This window comes from Amblyraja radiata, chromosome 7 (genome assembly GCF_010909765.2).
Source record: "Amblyraja radiata isolate CabotCenter1 chromosome 7, sAmbRad1.1.pri, whole genome shotgun sequence".
NCBI classification, from domain to species: Eukaryota; Metazoa; Chordata; class Chondrichthyes; order Rajiformes; family Rajidae; genus Amblyraja; species Amblyraja radiata.
Window position 1 is genome coordinate 57,800,796 of NC_045962.1, and position 23,476 is coordinate 57,824,271.

Genomic DNA, 23,476 nt, shown 5'->3' on the forward strand with positions numbered 1-23,476 from the left:
TTCTTTAATTTTATTTAATATTCTCTAACATTCAATAGATGCAAAATAGTTGACTCATTTATGCTGGGGCCATAATAAACTTGTCAGCCTTGGTCCCAAAATCTGCTGAGTCAGTTGATTGCAAACAACATTATTGTCTGGATGTTATCAATGGTCATGGTAACATATCTGGTAATTTTACAATCATAGAGATTTCTGTTCATGGAAAGATTACAGGTAAGACATAATTTGGTCCACCATGTATGCTCCAGTTATCCTACCTCTTGACATGCTTCCTATAATGTGGCAACCAGAGCTGAGTACATTCCAATTGAGGCTGGGCTACTGTTTTATAAAGGTTCAGCAATACTTTCTTGTTTTTATAACCTGTATCTCTGCAGATAAAATCCAGAAACGTGTGTGCCTTCTTAATTCCTTTTTGAGCTTGTCCTACCACTTTCCATGATTTGCGCATACAACATCTAGATCTCTCTGGTTCTGCACCCAATTTACAAGAGTGTCCTTGATTGTTTAGTTTAGTTTAGAGATACAGTGCGGAAACAGGCCCATCGGCCCACCGAGTCTTTGCCGAACAGCAATCCCTGTACATTAACATCACCCTACACACACTAGGGGCAATTTTTAACGTTTACACCAAGCCCAATTAACCAACAAACCTGTATGTCTTTGGAGTGTGGGAGGAAACCGATGATCTTGGAAAAAAAACCATGCCAGTCACGGGGAGAACGAACAAACTCCGTACAGACAAGCACATGTAGTCAGGATCGAACCCGGGTCTCTGGCGCTGTAAGGGAGTAGCTCTACTGCTACGCCACCGTGCCGCCCTTGTGTATTGTGTATTGCCTATCCCCATTTATCAACTTTTATTTATCTATGTCATATCTCAACTGCCATGTGTCTGTCCATTATACTCATATTTTCAATAATCTGCTAACATCTATCACTGTTCTCGTCAGTTTCCAATACAAAGTTTGTCATCCACAAATTTTGAAATTGTGGCTTGCATCCTATGTCTATGTTATTAATTAATATACATAAAATTGGTGAAACACAAAATGCTGGAGGAACTCATCAGGTCAGTCAGCATATGGGAAGGGAATGGACAGGCAATGTTTCAGGTTGGGATCCTTCTACAGACATAGGATTTCTCCCACCCCCCATTCCATGAATGTGACAAAGGTTCTAACCTGAAATGTTGTCTATTCATTACCTCCCCAGATGCTGCCTGGCCTGCTGAGTTACTGCAACACTTAGTGTTGTGCCTCCATGAATAATGGCAATGCCAAGTACGGAGTGAAATTGCGATGCTTCCCTAAAAGAAGAGAGCTACTACACAAATGTTTCAATATTATATGTAGGCATACACTAAAAAAGGTCCAAACTTCAGGATAATATCAGTGATTTTAAAAGAGAAACCTTAGTCCTTGCTGTAAAACCTTTCGACATGATCTCAGGACTACTTTTCAAAATAATTCATCCTAATCTTCTGACTATTGTTATACCCACTGAAATACCTCCTCCTTTGATTGGTTAAATAAACAGACAATTAATGGGCCTGTCCCACTTAGGCGATTTTCAGGGCTGCATTTCGCCAAATTCTCACGCTCTCACGCTGATCACAAATTTCTCACGCTCTGTCGTGAGAAATTCTGTGATCACCGAAAATGTCAAAACTCATATCAACTGCATGGGCTGCGGGTGTTGGAGAGCTGGGGCTGAGGGAGAGGGAAGCAGAAGCAGCGGCAGGGACAGATGTGGACAGGGAGCAGGGGCTGGCGAGTGTTTGCCGGGCTGGCAAGTGTTTGCCAGGCTGGCGAGTCGTTCGCTGCAGCTCCAGCCATAGAGCAGCCTCAGTGCAAGAGTACCGGGCCGTCGGAGGCGTCGGGAGCATTGCGCCGCTGCCGTGAGAGTCTCTGCGCCGAATTTGCCCAGGTGACCGGCATGGATCAAGCTGCGGCTCGGTGCATCCTGGAGGACAACCAGTGGCTGCTGGAAGTAAGTATCAAGCATTGGGTAGAAACGGTGGAAGATAGTGGCCTGCAAATGGGGGTGGTTGGAGAAAGCATCCTGCTTGCCTGCTAGATTTTCACTTACTGTAACTGCAGGAAAAATGTTCCTGATTTTGGGGAGTTCAGAAGCAGGGGTCACAGTTTAAGAATAAAGGGTAGGCCAGTTAGGACTGAGATGAGGACAAACTTTATTTACACAGAGAGTTGTGAATCTGTGGAATTCTCTGCCACAGAAGACAATGGAGGCCAATTCACTGGATGTTTTCAAGAGAAAGTTACATTTAGCTCTTGGGGCTAGTGAAATCAAGGGATATGGGGAAAAATGGTACTGATTTAAATGAACAGCCATGATCATATTGAATGTCAGTGCTGGCTCGAATGGCCAAATGGCCTATTCCTGCACCTATCTATATTACTAAAAGTCTCATCTTCCTGTTGCACTGTATATTAATTTTAGAAAACTTACGGCTGTGACTTTTGGTCACCTTACTCAGTCCCCCTCCATTGGTCAAGACAAGAGGATTTTTCCCATCGATGAAAAATAAAAGACTTATTAATGTTTAAAAAATGTTGAGATTCTCTCTCCCGAAGGCCACGCTACTTCTGGAGGGACTATAAAACCCGGAAGTGTGGAGGTGCCTCAGTTCTCTGCAAGATGGGGGGAGCGAGTGGTTGCAATTCTCAGTCTGAGCTGTGAATAACACTGAACATATGTGTACTAAACTGTGAGTGGTTTTACTGATCGTCAGTGCCCTTAATATGGTTTGAAAATGTAGCTTGAAAATGCAAAAGTGTTTTTTGGTTTGAAAATGCAAAAGTGTTTTTTGGTTTGAGAATGCAAAAGTTGCCTTGCCTAATTGAAAAGTTGGTTTGAGAATGCTAAAGTTGCCTTGCCTAATTGAAAAGTTAATTTGAGAATGCCTTGCCTAATTGAAAAGTTGGTTTGAGAATGCCTTGCCTAATTGAAAAGTTGGTTTGAGAATGCCTTGCCTACTGTGGGATGGGGTGTCCCCCTCCCACAGTATGGGATTCTCAAACCAAGGGTGTCCCCCCCTCCCACATCCCTCCCCCTCTAGGTTGCTCCACTCCCTCGCCGGGTACCCCCAAGGCCAGTGATCAGTGATTGCTCAGTCTCCCCACTTTCAAAAACGCTCCGTGGCCTCTGGTTCAGACAGAGAGCACTGCCAGATGTGAGCGGGGAACTGAGGCCAGTCGTCCGTGATGTCTGGATCCCATGCTCAGCGCTTCGTGTTTCGGAGTTGGCTAATGCTATTGATTTGTAATTAGCCTGATTTGTAATCAGTTGACAAAACCTAAATTTATTAATCTGGAATATCCAGGGGGATGGGATAAGTGTAACTCCCCGGCAACCACCCGCAAACATGTGGTGACTGCATAGTCTCCTGCAGTCACCTAAAATGTCGCCTAAGTGGGACAGTCCCATTAGTTGTCCACTGGGCCACTGCACTTCTCTCTTACTATCAGTGCATTATAGTGACAACATTTTTGCTTCCATTTAAAGGAGGCCCAAATATGAAAATGGTTAGTTCTGATAGTATTGGTGAAAAATCTGGTGAAAAATATTGGAATTGCTCTTCCATTGACTGCTGGATATATGGCAAGATCACCCTGCAACCCCCCAGTTACAGCATAGAAACATAGAAGCATGGACTCATCTGTGCCTTTACAGATAAGTTTGAGCATATTGCCTGTCCACCATCCTGTTGGACATTCAATCTGAATCAATAGCAGTTTTGTGAATTCTTTCCAAGCATCTCAGCACTGAGCTTGTACTGCATAATAGGTGTTAGTAGACAGAGAACTCAAATTAGTACTCTGGGTAATACACACTGTATCAACCCTATCATCTTAAACACCTCTGTAAGATTTTCCTGAACTATCATTCCTACTTAACTGGCTGGAAGTTCAGAATGCCCAGCAAATAGTGAAAGCTTGATTTTTAACTCAGCTGCTTAATAATCGCAGAACACACGTGTTACGATGTTACACTTCTCATCTAATAGGGTATGTAGACTTCTGGAGACTTCATCTCTTTATTTCAATGCAAAAAAAAAACAAAAAAATACTTTTTCACCCAGAGAGTTGTGAATTTGTGGAATTCCCTGCCACAGAGGGCAGTGGAGGCCAAGTCACTGGATGGATTTAAGAGTTAGATAGAGCACTAGGAGCTAGTGGAATCAAGGGATATGGGGAGAAGGCAGGCACGGGTTATTGATTGGGGACGATCAGCCATGATCACAAATGGCCTCCTCCTGCACCTATTTTCTATATTTCTATGTTTCTAAGAGGCTGTAGCCAAGTACAAATAACTTTAATTTAATTGACTTGATTCATTATTAGTTGTTTTTAAAGTGTTTTCCAATTTCTTCATGTGTTTTATTTCTAAAAAACATATTTTATTTTTTGTTAGTACCTTTAATTTGAATGTCAAAGATACTCAGATTATTAAGAATATAATTACTATATAGAAAACAATAAATGTCAATGGGCAGATTTGATAGTCTGTGATTTTATTTTAGTTTTTGTTCAGAGATACAGCATGGAAACAGACCCTTTGGCCCACTGAGTCCATGCCAAGCATCAATCAGATGGGACGAGGCATGAAGGATTGTGGGTACAGCCCAACGGCAATTAAGCCAATCCAGGTGTTAGTTCATCACTCATAAGAGCCTGCCTGTGAGGTTGGTTTTAACATTCTTCTTGTAATCCATTAAGGATGGATGAATGATGCCTCTCCTTTAGATATTTTTTAAATAATTGATGGTAAGACATTTTAAACCTTCACAAAATTATTAAAATACTGCAATTTAAAAAATACAGTTGCTGCAAAACAAAATCCTGGCTTAATGCATCTGGAAAAAAACAATGTTATTGTCACTATGTGACTGTATTACTCCAACACATAGTACACGGTATTTTATAAATGTAATTTATGTTTAATACAGGATTGTCATTTTCTGTTGCTCATACTTGAGCAAATGCAATACTTCCACTTAAAAATATAATGATTCGGTCTTTGTGTTTTACTTCAAACTACTTCATTGCAGTAAGTCTGATGCATCCTACCTTCATATAACCAGTCTGCAATCCCATTGTAGATAATTCCTTCCTTCCCTGATGAAGTGAGGCGCAATGCACTGCTTTTTATTTCAGTCTGGTAGTAGATGTTATTTTCAAAAATATATACCTAGGATTTAAAGCAAGGCAATGTGTTACTTATTGAATAAATTCAAATTGTACAGTTTACAACATAGTTCAGATTTCAGATGAAGAGAATATATCTCCATTGTGTATTAGTTGTGTTCATTTTCTGAAATTGCAAAAGTATAGAGTGCCAGGAAGTCCAATTATCTCAGAAGTAGTGGTGATGTTTTAAGTGTCACTATTTATGACCATTATTTATCCGTAAATGTATTATTTATTCACTTTACTGCTCACCTGATCGAGTAGAAAATGTAACCTGAGTTGGAAGACATTGGGATTTTACCACACTGAAATAATGTCATGTTCTAATGAAAAGCAGACTAAATAGTCTTATGAATTTCATGTTTAAGAAAAGATGCTAGAAAAATCGAAGGTAGACAAAAATGCTGGAGGAACTCAGCGGGTGAGGCATCATCTATGGAGAGAAAGAATAGGCGATGTTTCGGGTCGAGACCCTTCTTCAGACTGAAGGAGGGTCTCGACCCGAAACGTCGCCTATTCCTACTCTCCATAGATGCTGCCTCATCCGCTGAGTTCCTCCAGCATTTTTGTCTACCTTATGAATTTCATTATTATTTATACTTCATATGGTTATATTATGTTTGAAGAATGTCAATTACCACAAGTGAACTTTTGTAACTGAATTATCCAAATAGAATCTTTTATGGTCTGATCATGGATTGGAATTATCCATTTTGCTGTATCCCCCAATTATTACCTTAAAAGCTTCAACATTAAAACACAGGTACAAGAATATCAGTTCACCTCTACAGAATACAAATGTATTAGATGTATTTAGCTGTTACCATAAAATCTCATGAAATACGACCTACTCTGGATTATTACAATTGAGCCAGTATTTGGACCCAATTGAGTTAGCTGAAGTATGCAGTTCATATATATTCCTGTAAGAATTAATGGTTTGGGGAAATGAATTTGGCTGAAATGAAAAATGCCTAATTGTAAATGTAATAATTGTACTTTCTAAATTATATCATTTTATTGTTTCTTTCAATAAAGATTAATGCCACACAAGACCATAATGAAGTAATAATGTGCCTGCAATTTAATAGCCAAATTATTTTATTAGACACAGGCCAAAATTACATTGTGTGCAGTTCATAATGTTTTCTGCACATTTCATATTTACTCATTTAGAATACAACAGCCAATACAAGAATAGTATAAATAATATCAAGGGATAACATTGAATGCAATTAATAGCTGTTCATTGGTAAATGTAAAACTAATATTGATTATTGTATATTTTGTTAGCGGATCTTATAAATGCTTCAATGCAACAAAAGCTTCAAGATATTACATTGTCCAACATAATTTATGCTTTTATGTAAATGATCCACAATGTTGCACCACTCATGTATATTTAAAGGGATACAATGTATAAAAAAGGCACTCAAAATGTCATAGTAAAATTGGGCAGCCTCAACATGAATTTATCAAATTGTAACACTTTGGGCAAATTATGACACATTTTTTAGGGTGCACTTCAATTTTAGAATCATAAAATTGTTACAGCATAGATGGAGGCATTCAGTCCATCGTGCTGTGCTGGTTCTCTGGCTCTCTGGTCTGAAGAAGGGTTTCGGTCCGAAACGTTGCCTATTTCCTTCGCTCCATAGGTGCTGCTGCCGCTGAGTTTCTTCAGCATTTTTGTGTACCTTCGATTTTCCAGCATCTGCAGTTCCTTCTTGAACATCAGTAATATCATCTCGGACCATTGCTGAGACATTCTCCTTAATGAATAAGGCAATATCCTCTCCTCTTTTACCCTCACCTCAATCTTTCCTGAACTCTAGAACAGTAAGCTGACAGTCCTGTCCCTCTCTTAACGATATTTCCGGAATAGTTACATCATCCCAGTAGGATGTACTTATCCATGTCCTGAGTTCATCCACCTTACCAGCCAGGCCACTTTCATTAAAATAAGTGAAATTCAATCCTACCGTCCTTCCTTGCTCTCTTCACTTAGAATTCTGATTCTTTGCAGTCTCTACTTGGAAAAACCTTGAAAATGTTTGACATTGAGTCTATTTCAAAGCAAATTCAATGAAATGTTATTAAATGTAATGGGTTTAGTTAAGGAGGATGAAGTGGCATATAGGTATGTTGAAGATTGAAGTTGAGAGGTTGGATGGCTAACAGGATGGGTTGGGGTGAGGAATGAGTGATGTGGCTTGGCCTAGGAATGTTTGCAATTACAGAAACCAAGTCAATTTATAGGGCGTAATATATTTCTAAAGTTCTTTAAACGTTTGATAGGCTGATGCTGAGAAAATAAGTTACTTGGGAATCTATAGCAAAATTCACATCCTCAGAATAAGGATTCAGCCATTTTGGATATAAAGGATGAACAATTTCTTCAGTTAGAATTCTGATTCTTTGCAGTTCCCTAATTGAAAATAATTGAGAATGCTCAGCATTGACTATATTCAAGACAAAGATCAATTCAGAAGAACATTTTCTAGTTCAGTGAGAGTACCAAAAATGTCAACATTATAGATCACAATCTACTGAGAAAAGAGATGACATTGGGGACCTGAGAGGAACTGAAACAAGGAATGTTACACATGTCATGTAAGGGGACTGGCATTATTTGTACCCTTATGAGTGAATGCTTAGATAGTTTCCATTTTAGTTTAAAGATTGAAAGATCAATGTTTGAGATACAGATGGTTGAGAACGTGAAGTTGAGAAAAAAACATTGGCATTGTGATCTTTTGAATTAAGTGACTTTGAAAGGTCAACCAGATGTCAAATAGTCCACTCTTCTCCTCTTTCTGATGTCCTTAAAGCACCAATGATCATTTTGTGGTCTTCACTAAATTCAACAAACTAACCCATAGAATTCATAGTGCAATCAATCATTTTACGTGGACCTATATTTTTCAGCAAAATAATAGACCAACGATGACTCTTCAAAGCTGTTATGAATTTTTTTTTTTTTTTTTTGGTTTGTTTGTTTGTTTGTTTGTTTTTATTGTTTGTTGATATGTTTTCGGGTTTGTTTGTTTGTTTTTGTTTTGTTTTGTTTTTATTTTATTTTTTATTTTTTTTTATTTTGTTTCTTTAATTGTTGTTTTTTGTTCTCTGTCTACTGTGTGTTTGTTATGATAAAATTTGAAAAAATGAAGCTGTACAATAATTGTATATTTGTAGATGCCGAGCGATTTATCCGTGTACAATTGCTTCTAATAAAAATAAATTAAATAAAGTTGTTATGAACATTGAATTCTCCCAATTTTGTTAGTCCTTGCTGTCTCCTCCCCTTCCTCAGCCCTCCTGCTGTCTCCTCCCATCCCCCAGCCTTCGGGCTCCTCCTCCTTTTTCCTTTCTTCTCCCCGCCCCCCCACCCCCCATCAGTCTGAAGAAGGGTTTCGGCCCGAATCGTTGCCTATTTCCTTCGCTCCATAGATACTGCTGCACCCGCAGAGTTTCGCCAGCTTTTTTGTGTACTCTTCAAAGCTGGATGGTTTTAGAGGAAGTAATTGAGAACATTGGAAGATAATTTTGGGGATCTGCAAAGTTCTTGGAAATCGATATTTTATGGGATGGAAAATTATACACATGTTCATCAGCTGTTTAAGAAAGGTGAGAAGCCAAGGAATTGTAGAACAGCTAGATTCACAATCATTGTTGAGAAGTTGGAGACACAAGAAACTGCAGATGCTGAAATCTTGACCAAAACACAATGTGCTGGAGGTACTCAGTGAGTCAGGCAGCATCTGTAGAGGTAATGGACAGACTATGTTTCACATCAGGACCCCTCTTCGGACTCATAGGAGTGGGGTTTGGTGGGGGAGGGGGGGGGTAGAGCTCGAAAAGAGAGGTGGAGGCAAAGGTTTTTTAAATAAAAACCTATCTTGCCAGGCTTTGTACAACCCCAACCTCTCTTTTCCAGTTTTCTCCCCCCTACTGCTATCAGTCTGAAGAAGGTCGCAAACTGAGACGTTATCTGTTCATTCCACAGATGCTGTTTGACCCGCTGAGTTCCTCCAATACATTGTGCACCAGATATTAATATAGGAATGAGTGAACACCTCAACATTTTCAGCTGCTCAGAGGGAGCCAGCATAAACTAATAAAGGGTTCATCGTATATGAAGAACTTGGTGGGATCTTTTGAAGAGGTTTTAAAATAAATTGATATGGGGTTTTCTATGGATTTTATTTAGGCAAACTTCAGAAGGCATTTATTTCAGTGGAGTTGAAAATTGATATCTAAGTATTTTGTATAGCAGATACTATGGTCCCATTTTGTATCAACAAATAAAGAAGCCTCTGCCCTAAGAAAAACTTGTAACACTAACATCCAAAGGATTTTTAATCAAATTATGGTTACATTTTTCAGAGTAAACCTTCACCAGCGTAAATAGTTGGTGTAAATATAAAGAAGCTGTGCGATCAGTTTTTTTGCATGGGCCCACATAAATAATCATTTCAGCAGAGATATCTGGAAGTAGAGCAAATAACTGATACAATTCACAGAGTATTGTCACCTGTCTGAGATGTCACAGTGATGCAGCAGTGCCAGAGACTCAGGCTCTGTACAGAGGCTCACGTACTCTCTGTACAGAGTTTGTACTTTCCCCCCGTGACTGCGTTGATTTCCTCCGGGTGCTTCAGTTTCCTCCCACATTTCAAAGATGTACAGGTTTGTAGATTAATTGGCTTCGGTAAAATTGTCCATCGTGTGTAGGGTTGTATTAGTGTAAAGGGCGATCATTGGACGGCGTAGGCTCAGTGGGCCAAACGGCCCGTTTCCACGCTGTATCTCTAAAGTCTAAAGAGACATAATTGCTTTGACTGACTTTTGTCAGTGAAGATGGGTCTCATCCCGAAACGTCACCCATTTTTTCTCTCCAGAGATGCTGCCTGTCCTGCTGAATTTCTCCAGCTTTTTGTGTCTGTCTCTAATTGCTTTGAAATTCATCTCAGGTTGGTTGAGCTAAAAGGACTTGGTTTGGAGCAGCAGTGACTGGTTCCCAATCTTTGAAAACTAGTTCCAAACATGAATTCAAGAAAACTGATTATTAAAGAAGAGTACAACTTGTTGTTGCTTCCAAATTGTGCATTTATTGTTACTAAGCAGGAAATTCTGGACCATTGTTAGCAGTTTCCCAGCCTCTCCTTCTTAACTTCTCGCTAATCTCTAGCTATTCTTGAAATCTTCAAATGATAATAATGCTCCATGTGGAGGTTGAAAAATTATTTCAAGAAATTCAGAAGAAAGAATATCATAATATATTATTTTTAGACTGTGACCGACAGAGGATCTATTTGCTTTTGGATGACATACCACACCTTTTACTGCTGTGTTCCTGACAGATGGTATGCGTCTTCTTAGTGCCAGGGTGTACATGTTTTTCTGTATTGTGGTGCACCTGTACAACAAATTTTCTTTTTGATGGCTTTCATCTGACACCGATGCCCGGCTACTCCTAATGAAATGATGAAAATTTGCCAGCAAATGCACCAACAGTTCTGGTATCTATTTTTATAGATCAGGTGGACGAATTGTAAAGGCCTTAAAAAAGAATTATGTACAGATACAGTATATTCCAACCCATTTTTGCACATTTTGCACCATCATTTCTAATATCAACACTTGGATCTTATCAATTCGGTAGTTAAACAATAGGGTGAAATATTTCAGTAACAAAAGCAGTCTGCCACTTCTCACAACAGTGCAAGGTTTCTATTCCGCAAGCATTCCCCCAGATCACTAGCGCAAAATTAATAGTCATATTGTTTACATAATAAAAAGGAACTGCAGATGCTGGTTTATACTAGAGATAGACACAAATTGCTGGAGTAACTCAGCAGTTCAGGCAGCATCTCTGAAGAAACTGGATAGGTGATGTTTTGGGTCATTTTTGAATGTTACATTCAATGCAGTTTAAAAACTAAGATTTTCCTGTTATATTTTCCATTACTGTGACATTGATAAATACATCACTGCTGAACTCTACATTATAGTAATATCAATTTCTATATCTTGTGTAAATGTATCCAATATTTAATTTCACTTTGGTGCACGTGTAATATGCGTGGAATGATTCTGTCAGGCATTGTGCTGAAATATTTTCCTTAATTTTCAGTACATCGCTGACAAAAAGTACATGATCACTCAGATAGTACTGAAATAAAGGAAAACGGGTGATTTGTGTGTAACCAGCAGGTAATCATTTGAATCGTTCATCACAAATTCTATGGTTGCCAGTTTGTATTATGTATCTTTGCAATTATAATCTGGTAATCCAAATGTTCATGAACATTTCAAAACATTAAGATTAATATTGGATATTCTTTCCTCATTTAGTTGGTTTTATGCTATTCATCTTTATTTCATTGTTAATGTAAAATGTTTAACACGTTACGGAATAAACTTCAATTTGGTCATGCACACAGAATAACATTCCTACATGCCACAGATAAGTATTGACTGGTAGCTGGCATATATCGGTTTGATTTATGGCCAAAGTAGCACAACATTTCTATCTCCATTTTTCACTGATATTGGAATGGAATTTCTTTAGATAACCAACTTGCTTTTCAGCAAAGCTGCTGGATCTATTATCAAATCCCCATCCGTAAGTTAGACTTTAACTGAAGCAGGGTCTCGACCTGAAACCTCACCCATTCCTTCTCTCCAGAGATGCTGCCTGTCCCGCTGAGTTACTCCAGCTTTTTGTGTCTATCTTCGGTTTAAACCAGCATCTGTAGTTTCTTCTTACACTTAATTACTTGCATTCTTCTTCCCCAAAAAGCAGCAATCTTGGTCACGCACCTCTATCATCCCATTATAATGAAGCAATAGTGTCAAGACAAAGCCAACCTACTTCCCTAACTTCCACTGACCAAAACAAGCATCAACCCCAAATCATGGATGGACCAAGAATAACTGAACCTCTGCCTCTCTTTTACGATCTCTGGCAAATTAGTCAAGGATGCTCCCCCAACAAAATATAATTTAAATAATTAGGTGTCTCTAAACTCTTCCATTATACCTTCATCCTTTCCAAAAAGACTCCCTCAAGAAAGGAATTTTACAACTGGAAATCTATTTTATGTACATTTTATATACATTTTACCTTTAGTAAAGGAAGAGGCCAGAAGCTTCATTATCATTACCAAGTGAACACTGTTAAGTCTGTGAGCATTGTGTGACTAAGGAATGTAATTACACTGTGGTGTCGATGACAATAAACTAATTTGAAAATGGATTATGACAATGGTTTTGCCGAGAGCTGAGGACCTGTGTCTACTCATGCATTATGAGCAAAGCTGCATTTGGTCATTTCAAACTTTCACCATTAATTAAATACATATTCTGCAAGCTTAATGGTAATTTTGTTTCTTTATTCAACAACTGGTATCAATTTAAAATTATGTACTTGCCTCTGCCATCTGCCAAAGCTCTGTAGGCCAATAATTCATATGTTGCTCAAAGTTATACAATGAAAATCTTTGGATTATATTACAGTTATAATAGTGCAATGATAGAGAGTATAACATTTTGCAAGCTCTGCTGCTCCTCTACCTGTTTGTCATATAGATTAAGAATTTATTCATAGGATATGTTAAGCATCTGGCTGGACCTTTGGAGCTTGGGATCAGTGGGGCTCTGAAACCCTCTGGTTGTGTGAAGCAGACTGCACTCGGTTTTGAATATTACAGCTCTCAGTTAAGAATACTTTAATAATAAAGTTTGATAATGACTATCAATTTCCAGAAATTTTAGTTTTTGAGACATTATGTGGTTTCAGCTCATGCTGTTCTACATTTTTAAGCATGAATTTCTAAAGATGCGTTACCGTTATAAACTGAGGAAACTCCCATGAAACAATTCTATTGAAATGCTGAGCAGTAAAGGTGATTCTGTGCATGAAATGTGAATAATGTAGAAATTAAAGGAGAATGAACAATGTTAAAAGCAGTTTAAGAAGAAACTGCAGATGCTGGAAAAAAGATAAATCATTGAGGTAGATAAAAAGATGCAGGTAGATAAAAATGCTGGAAAAACTCAGTGGGTGAGGCTAATGTTAAAAGCAGGATAAGTGAATGAATATAGGGGAAAACAATTTGCTAAATACTCAAAAGATCAATCAACATTTCACAAAATACACTAAAATAAATGATTAAAAACAAAGGATATTTGAGAAGGTAAATTTGCCTATTGGTCATTGTTCTATTAAACAAATGTTAGTATTATTTAATAAGAAATGTACTATGAAGGAGAATAATAGGGAGAAGGTTAATCCTGACATGGGCAGAAACAAAGTTTACATGTAGCAAAAGGACATTTTTAGCTAACTGGCTGATTCCTTGACAGGTGTTCCCATTCTTGGTTTCTGTGGTAAATAAAGTGGGTTAATAATACAAGCAGTATTTTCGTGCTCTGTTGAGTGTGGATTTAAGACTGCCCAACGTGGAATTTGTAAGGAGACAAAATTTAACGAGCAATCACAGGCCAGATAACTTGACATTTGTGATCAAGAGATATTTCAACTTTGACTTATGGATGTAATTACAATGTAGCCAAATCAAAGACTTCAAGTTCAAAATAATAAATGCACACAACAAACTTCTGGAATTCTACAAGGAAGTAATAATGTGTTTAGTAAACTTGGAAAATCGACAATAAAGAAGTACATGAAGCAAATGTAATTGATTTAGAATTAGAAGAAACAAAAAATATATTAAGATTCTTATTAAAGAAAATCTCAATGAATTGGTTCTCTCGTGTTGTTCTGATTGAGATCCTTCTTAACTGACTCCATTCAACATCTGTGGATGGTCTTAAAGGCAGTAACCTGAAAGTTCAGGAAAAATAGTATTGTCTTTGATCTGGCCATTTAAGAACTCAGACTCAGAACATATTTTTCCCTTGCATTCTGCTCTGGTTTCAGACCAGCTGATTACTTTGTTTTTACGTTTGTTACTCAGTCTCATGGTTGTCCCTACAGGTAGCTATTTAATCAATACCTTCTTTCATTGTATTTCACTGCCGTTATGATGCAGCAGCTGGTGCACCATCAGCGAGGTTATGCAAACCCAGCATTTACTGCCAGCCACTTGAACAGTTCTTCCCAGAATAGTCTCAGGTTTACTTGCTTGGATTTCTATTCAGACCAAGCCTTCGTACTTGCCATTGGATGGATTGTCATCAAATTCCATCTGCATTGATGCAATGCATCACATCCTCTCCATATTATCCAATGCTATTACGAGTGAAGTAGACACATGCTCCTTTAACTTTCTACATGGCTATTAATTTTTCCAGGAACTTGCAATATTCCCTGTCCTATGATAAATGTAGCAAGATGTCATCTTGTACTGACAGTTTGAGGTCTGGTTGTTCAAAACACATACTGATGAAGGCCTTCTAGTTATTTTACAAGCATGCCCAACTGATTTCAGTTAACCCCTCTAATGGTGTCCATATATCTCAGCCTGGAAGATAATAATTGTGCCGTTATGTGGTGTGGTTTCCTACTTGTAGCTTGGAATCGCAACCTGCACAAAAATGCCTCATGGTTTTTAAGCAGCATTTCTAAACTGATGGCCATTCTACATGCTGCCTCAAATGCTAAAACACTAAGTTTGCCTAAACTCTCTTATCCACTAGTTATATAACAAGCAATCTCACAAAACCAAATCTAAAAAGGTCCAAAAAATAAATTCTTCAGGCATGCAGCACAAAAACTACCCTGCATCCCACCAAGCACCCATTTGCATTCATCTTATTCTATTTATGTTGGACAAATTTGGATTATTTTCTCTGGAGGCTGTGGGGGCAGATTTATGGAGGTATATAAAATTATGAGAGGCACAGACAGGGTTGCTAGTCAGTCTTTTTCCCAGTAAAATGTGGAAACAAGGAACTAACTGAAGAAGGGTCCCAACCCAAAATGTCACTTATCCATGTCATCTGGAGATGCTGCCTGACCTGTTGAGTTACTACAGCACTTTGTGTCGTCTTTTGCCTTGGGCAGAAAATATGAAATACTGGAAGGCATCAGTTTAAAGGAGATTTATGGAATGCTTCTTTAATACAGAGAGTGGTCTGTATTAAAGGAAAGCCTTGTAAATCTCCTTTAAACTGCTGTTGGGGGGAGGTGGCAGAAGCAGATACGACAGAAAGAGGCTTTTAAATAGATATACGCAGTGAACACAAAATTCCTTCCACAGCACCTTCCTAAGCCATAAATCTACTACCGAGAAGGACAAGGACAGCAAAGCATGGGAACACCTGGAAGTGGCCCTCTGAGTCACACACCATCCTAACTTGCAAATATTCACCATTCCTTCACTTTTACACATTCAAATTCCTGGAACTCCATACCTAATAGCATTTTGGGTACACCCACAACTCAAAGACTGGAGCAGTTCAAGTAGGCAGCTCATTGCCATATTATCTGGGGCAATTAGGAATGGGTAATTAAATGCTGACAGTCTGTGAGACCCACATTCCCTGAATTAATAAAATATAAGGAAGCAGGGAATTGGGCGATATAGACCATCTGCAGGCTGATAATATTAATTTAATTTTGCTTCATGACCAGAACAGACATTGTGGACCAAGGATAGACACAAAAAGCTGCAGTAACTCAGCGGGACAGGCAGGATCTTTGGAGAGAAGGAATAGGTGACGTTTCGGGTCGAGACCCTTCTTCAGACTGATTGGGGATAAGGGAAACGAGAGATATAGACAGTGATGTGGAGAGATAAAAAAATAATGAATTAAAGATATGCAAAAAAGTAATGATGATAAAGGAAGCGGGCTGCAAGCTGTTTGTAGGGTGAAAATGAGAAGCTAGTGTGCCTTGGGTGGGGAGGGATAGAGAGAGAAGGAATGCCAGGGCTACCTGAAGTGAGATAAATCAATATTCGTACCACTGGGCTGTAAGCTGCCCAAGGAAAATATGAAATGCTGTTCCTCCAATTTCCATTTAGCCTCACTCTGACAATGGAGGAGACTGAAAACAGAAAGGTCTGTGTAGGAATGCGAAGAGAATTAAAGTGCTAGAAAGTGGCCATCTCTACCAAGAGAGTTGTCAACTTATTATTTTCATTCAGTGGTATTTCAATTGCTATGTCTCCCCCAATCAATATCTTGGAGGTTATTATTGACCAGAAACTCAAAAATATTGTGGCTACAAGAGCAGGCCAGAGGCTGGATATCCTACAGCAAATTATTCCTCTCCTGACATCTCACAGTCTTTCCTCCAAGTACAAGGCAGAGGTCAGGAGCTCAGAAAATGTAATAACATACAAAGTGATTTAAAATACTTGCCACTTGCCTGGATTAATGCAGCATGAACAAGAAGCTTGATACTATACAGGACAAAACAGCTCAGATGATTGGCACCCTCGCACTGGCTCTAAATATTAATTTTCTCCGCCATCGTATATAATGGTTGTAGTGTGTACCATCTACAAAATGCACTGCAGTAACATACCCAGGCTTATTCAACAGCATCTCCATAAGGGAGGCACAGTGGTGCAGTAGTAGAGTTGCCATCATACCGGGTTCGATTCTGACTATGGGTACCGCCTGAACGGAGTTTGTATGTTCCCCCTGTGACCATGTACACTCAGGATGAATACAACGAGTTTGCACAGATGACTTGAACATAGCATGTTTGCCATATTACTCTGCAGATATTTTGAAACAATTTTGGATAGCACCAAACAGTTTTGTTATCACATGAACATCTAGGATAAATCGACCATAAATAATCCATAATTGGTACTAGTGAGGAGAGGCCCTTCTTATAGCACATGGACAATTGGTAGTTAGATGGTCTGCATACTAATCCCCAAAATAGCATTATACACATCAAATAAGTGATATGCTGCTAATCGATGACGTGTCTACAATAGCAGTTCAGGGACTGAGTTTCCTCCAGCAAGTCATTCACCCCGATACCCCAAGGGTTTCCCACAATCTACAGGTACAATTCAGGACATCAATAAAATACTGCCTACTTTCACATTTCCAACAAATATTATTTGTGTGTGCGGAAACAGTTTTGCTAATTATTATCCAGCATCCAAACAACATTCAGTACTGGCTCCAAAATCATGTCTATTCATTTAAAAAAAACAAAATACATACTATTACAAAAAAAGATAAGTTATCAAATGACAATTCATTAACATCACATTTCTATTTGTCATTCATAATAATTCAATGGAACATCTTTTGCAGATGTTTAACCGATCTTGATGTCGGGTTTGGCACTCCTTGTACAGGGGATTTTTAAAATGACTTGGCAATTCCACCCATCTCTATATTCAAGTAAAATTTCAATGAAGCAAACATGCTGTGTTGGATTTCTCAAAGGCAGTCAGGCTTTCACATTGACACAACAATATCATGCTGTGCTGCACTTGCTTTTCTTTTACCTGAAGCAGGCATCAGTGGATTACTTTGTTCTGTTAGTGTTAACTTTATTTCTGAGGAAACAATCACCATTTCTTTTTGCCATGGCAATGAATGTTTTTTCTTTTATATACCTACAGAATAAGCTTTACATAATGCAAAGATTACAAGTGAGTATCTGTTATCTCAATAAATACCAAAAGAGCATGCATTTTTTCCCATTCAAGGAATTTTATATCTATCTTTGAGAAAAATATGCTAATTTTCCTCACTGCCCAGTTCAGGTTAACCAAAATGATATTGTACGGTTTATCTACTCTTATGATATGAAACATTTTGAAACTTTTCAATTGATTTAAACAAATGCTACACTTGCTGCCAAATGAGACAAACTCTTAATGTAAACAAAATATTTATTTACCTAACTTTCGTTTATGTTTAGGAAGGAACTGCAGATGCTGGTTTAAACAGAATATAGACACAAAAAGCTGGAGTAACTCAATGGAACAGGCAGCATCTCTGGAGAGTAGGAATGGGTGACGTTTCAGATTGAGACGTCTGAAGAAGGATCTTGACCTGAAATGTCACCCATTCCTACTCTCCAGAAATGCTTTTTGTGTCTATCTTTAGTTTATGGTTTGTGGACACTCAATCACACCATCTGGTTCACCTATTTTCTTATGCAATAACATAACTAGTTTAATCAATTATCTGCTAGACTTTAAGGATTTGCATCATACTCCTCCTATAACCTCTTTTTATAATTATGTGTTTCATTTTGCTGACCATGACTACTGCAAGCTAATCATACATCCCCTGACACTAAAACAACATATCATTGAAGATAGACACAAAGAGTAACTCAACGGGTCAGGCAGCATCTCTGGAGAAAATCATAAGGAGATCCTTATGGATATCCTCATAATTTTTTGATAGGTTTCAAACATACTTCACACAAATTATGCTTTCAAATATTTGATTCTTGCACGTCATCATTTTTCTGTGATTCATCTTAATATCTCCATACATTAAATATATTAGAATATATAATTGATATTTTTTCTGTGAAATACGACATTCTGCACATTAATGATGTATTCAGAAATAGGTAAATTTGATTTTAAAATCTTCAACAGCACTTTTTTATCAGTTAATCATTCTATTGTCCATTTTGTCTATCAGTTTTGATATTCAGCATTTATATTTTAGTAACTTGGCTGCTGGGAGCCACATGCTCAATTTGCTTCTGAAGGTCAGGTTTATAATACTGAGGTTAATGCCTTCCACCCACATTGTTTTATCTTCAAGTAATTATATTTGTTCGAAAGACCATCATATATCTGTCGACTGATGTACTACTTTTATATTTTTTGAACATACGAGTGGTTTTACATTTAATGTGATTGCCAATAAATACTATTCACTCATGAGCTCTTCTCCAATATTCTGGAACAAATTTGCCCTTAATGTGCTATGATTTTATTTTAGTTCACCACTGTCAATTTTATTTTGTGAATGGAGCAAGGCATCTGGCCCTATTATTTTATCAACAATTAACCCAGTTGATTTTTATGATTTCACGACTATAAGATCACTCCAGCTTACAAACACCTGATTTATGTACAGCCTCTACATACAAATGAGCATTTGGGTGACATGCATGATGCATTTACCAGCTGACATGGAGCTGCAGCATCTTCTGCCGGGTAGGAACCCATCTCGACTTGCAAACAATTCATAGGAACCCACTCTGCTGTAACCTGGGGAGGACATGTAACTGCTGTCTTCTAAATTCATACCAATGTACAACCTACTTTTCATCTCTGGCAAGAGATTATTACTTCTCAGTATAAAGCTTTCTTTAATTTCACTGACTGCATAGAACATAGAACATTATAGCACAGGAACAGGACCTTCAGCCCACAATGTTTGTGCAGAACATGATGCCTAGCTGAACTGATCTTATCTGCCTACATCTGATGCATATCCCCCCCCCCCATTCCCTGCATATCCTGTGCCTATCAAAAAGTTTCTCAAATGCCACTATCAAATCTGCCTCCAGTACCACCCCAGGCAAGGCCCCACCACCTTCTATGTAAAACGACTTTCCCCGTGCATCCTCATTAAACTTTCCCCCTCTCACATTATAGTTATGTCCTCTAGTGTTGGCCGTTTCCACCATGGGTTCTGGCTGCTATACTGTATACCCCTCATATTTTAAATACTTCCGTCAACTATCCCCTCCAAACTCTGATGTTCCAGAGAATAAAATCCAAGTCTATCGAAACCTCTCCCTGTAGTTGAAACCTTCTATTCCAAGCAGCATTCTGGTAAACCTCCTCTGCATCCTCTTCAAAGCTTCCACATCTTTCCTGTAATGGGGTGACCAGAAATGTATTGGGGTGACCAGAACCTTATGCAATATATGGCATAACCAAAGTCCTAGAGAGCTGTATCAAGACCTCCGGAGTCTTATAGTGAATGACCCTGGCAATGAAGGGAAGCATACCATATACCTATTTACTTGTGCTGCCACCTTTAGTGCGCTATGAACTTGGACTCCTAGGTCCCTCTGCACATCAATGCTGGAAAGATTGGAAAGACTGGGCTTGTATTCACTGGAATTTAGGACGATGAGAGTGGGTCTTATAGAAACATATAAAATTATAAAAAGGACTGGACAAGCTAGATGCAGGAAAAATGTTCCTAATGTTGGGGGAGTCCAGAACCAGGGGCCACAGTCTAAGAATAAAGGGGAGGCCATTTAAAACTGAGATAAGAAAAAACATTTTCACCTAGAGAGTTGTGAATTTGTGGAATTCTCTGCCACAGAAGGCAGTGGAGGCCAATTCACTGGATGGATTTTAAAGAAAGTTGGATGGAGCTTTAGGGGCTAGTGGAATCAAGGGGTATGGGGTGAAGGCAGGCACGGGTTACTGATTATGGATGATCAGCCATGATCACAATGAATGGCAGTACTGGCTTGAAGGACCAAATGGCCTCCTCCTGCACTTATTTTCTATATTTCTACATTCAACCTCCCAAAGTGTGTGTGTGCGCCCACACACACACACACACCCACACACACACACACACACACACACACACACACACACACACACACACACACACACACACACACACACACACACACACACACACGTATATAGGTAACCTAAGATATATCCCATCAGTCCCTGGGGATATCCACCATAACGTTCTGCAAGAGCCTCAGCACCACCTCTTTCTTGATCTCAAACTACCTTAGTATATTTGCATTCTCCACATTGATCTCACTGTCCTCCAAGTCCTGCTCCTCAGTGAATACAGATACAAATTACTTGTTTAGTATTGACCAGGTGTATAACTACCATATGTAGGAAAGAACTGCAGATGCTGGTTTAAATCGAAGGTAGACACAAAATGCTGGAGTAACTCAGCGGGACAGGCAGCATCTCTGGAGAGAAGGAATGGGCGACATTTCCGGTCGAGACCCTTCTTCAGACTGAAGTCAGGGGAGTGGGCGGGACAAAGATAGAATGTATTCGGAGACAGGTGGGAGAACTGGGAAGGGGAGGGTATGGAGAGAGAGGGAAAGCAAGGGCTATTTGAATTTAGAGAAGTCAATGTTCATACCGCTGGGGTGTAAGCTGCCCAAGCGAAATATGATGTGCTGTTCCTACAATCTGCGCTGGGCCTCACTGAACACCTCCGCTCAGTCCGCCTTAACCTACCTGATCTCCCGGTTGCTCAGCACTTCAAGTCCCCCTCCCATTCCTAATCTGACCTTTGTGTCCTGGGTCTCCTCCATTGTCAGAGTGAGGCCCAGTGCAAATTGGAGGAACAGGACCCCATATTTCGCTTGGGTAGCATACATCCCATCGATATGAACATTGACTTCTCTAACTTCAAATAGCCTTTGCTTCCCCTCTCTCTCCATCTCCTCCCCCTTCCCAATTCTCCCACCAGTCTTACTGTCTCCGACTACATTCTATCTTTGTCCCGCCCACTCCCCTGACATCAGTCTGATGAAGGGTCTCGACAGGAAACATTGCCCATTCCTTCTCTCCAGAGATGCTGCCTGTCCCGCTGAGTTACTCCAGCATTTTGTACCTATCTTTGATTTACAACTACCTTGGTCATCCATGGTTCCCTTCGTTTGCTATCCTTATCCTTTCTCCTTACTGGAATATGTTGATCCTGCACTTTGATCAGCTGACCTTTAGACCACTCCCACATGTCATCTGTGGATTTACCCAATAACAAATGATCCCAATCTACCCTCCTTAGCTCGCGCCTAATGACATTGAAATCTGCCTTGCCCCAATTAAGTACCTTCCCCCAACATTCAGACCTGTCCCAAATCAAAACAATATTAAAAATTATGGAGTTGTGTTCACTATTCCTAAATTCTTCTTCCACTGCAATACTAGTCACCTGGCCAGACTATTTTGCTGATTTTCCCTGCAGAAGTACTGTGCAAACACATTATGTTCTTTAACAACTTTCCAATAGAATGGAAACTCCCTTCGGGCGGCACGATGGTGCAATAGTAGAATTGCTGCCTTACAGCACCAGCGACCCGGGTTCGATCCTGACTATGGGTACTGTCTGTATGGAGTTTGTATGTGGCTGTGTGAGTTTTCCCTGGGTGCTCCAGTTTCCTGCCACACTCCAAAGGTTTGTAGGTAGACAAAAATGCTGGAGAAACTCAGCGGGTGAGGCAGCATCTATGGAGCTTTATTGTAGGTTTATTGGTTTAGGTAAAAATTGTAAATTGCTTCTAGTTTGTAGTGTGTGCTAGTGTAACGTGGGTCGCTGGTCGGCATGGATTTGATGGATTGAATGGCCTGTTTCAACGCTGTATCTCAAAACTAAACTAAAATATTTACAGACGAGAAGGCTCAAGATTAAAATCAACTTCAGATAATGATTCTACTGCTTTCTCCTCTAATCCATATTTTGATTCTTTACCTCCCCTTACAGTACTTAGTTTTGATGAAAGAGTATTGATCCACAGCATGAACTCTGTTTCTCACTCCACAGATGTTGGAAGCCTGCTGTGCTTCTGGCTTTTTTTTTGTTTGCATTTTCGAATTCTAGCATTCTGTAATATTGGTTTTGCTTTATGCTTTGTGGCTACCTTTCACCCAATGGTTGAAAGGAAAAACTGACAATATAGTGAATTCTCCTTGACTTGTGAGCTGATGCTATTGCTCTTTGCGATATGTCTAAACTATTTTCAGTTTTGAAATGGAAAAAGGTTGCTGAAATTTGCTGATGAAATCAAAGTGGGGATAAAGATGATAAAAACACAAAGTGCTAAAGAATCTCAGCAGGTCAAGCAGCATTTGTGGAGGGGATGACAGGAGACATTTCGTCAGACTCTGATCAGAAACAACCTGTAACGTCACCTGTCCACTCCCTCCACAGATACTGCCTAATCTGCTGAGTTCCTCCAATCATTTGCATTTTTCTCAAAATTCCACCATCTGCGCTTCCTTTTGACTCCATGAAGCTGATAATGTAGCCACACACACAGAATAGGCAAAGAGCCAATTTAAATTTAATTCAGCAAAATTCCTCTTAGTAAGTGGAATATTTTTCATCAGAAAAAGAAGTTAACTGGGTTAGAGACACAATCAATAGCAGCTGGAATAATTGGTCTGTAGAGTCTAGCCTCTCCAGGGAAATTCAGGTATGACCTGCTTCACCTCGGCTGCGGTCTCATGTAACAACATGAGAAGTGGATTAAAAAAAACAATGTCTCAGAAAGCTGTGAACTGATATTGATTCTCCAGTGACTCTCAGAGGTAGGGGAAGAAGGTGCAACC

General features: G+C 39.1%; 1 protein-coding gene across 1 annotated transcript in view; it reads right to left on the bottom strand.

Annotated features, from left to right (window-relative positions):
- dpp10 (dipeptidyl peptidase like 10) overlaps positions 1 to 23,476 on the bottom strand; it is a 683,609-nt gene that overhangs the window by 124,546 nt on the left and 535,587 nt on the right. The window contains exon 8 of the mRNA XM_033024629.1: positions 5,097 to 5,217. Coding sequence (XP_032880520.1) covers positions 5,097 to 5,217 — 121 coding nt within the window. The remainder of the gene's footprint in view (positions 1 to 5,096; positions 5,218 to 23,476) is intronic.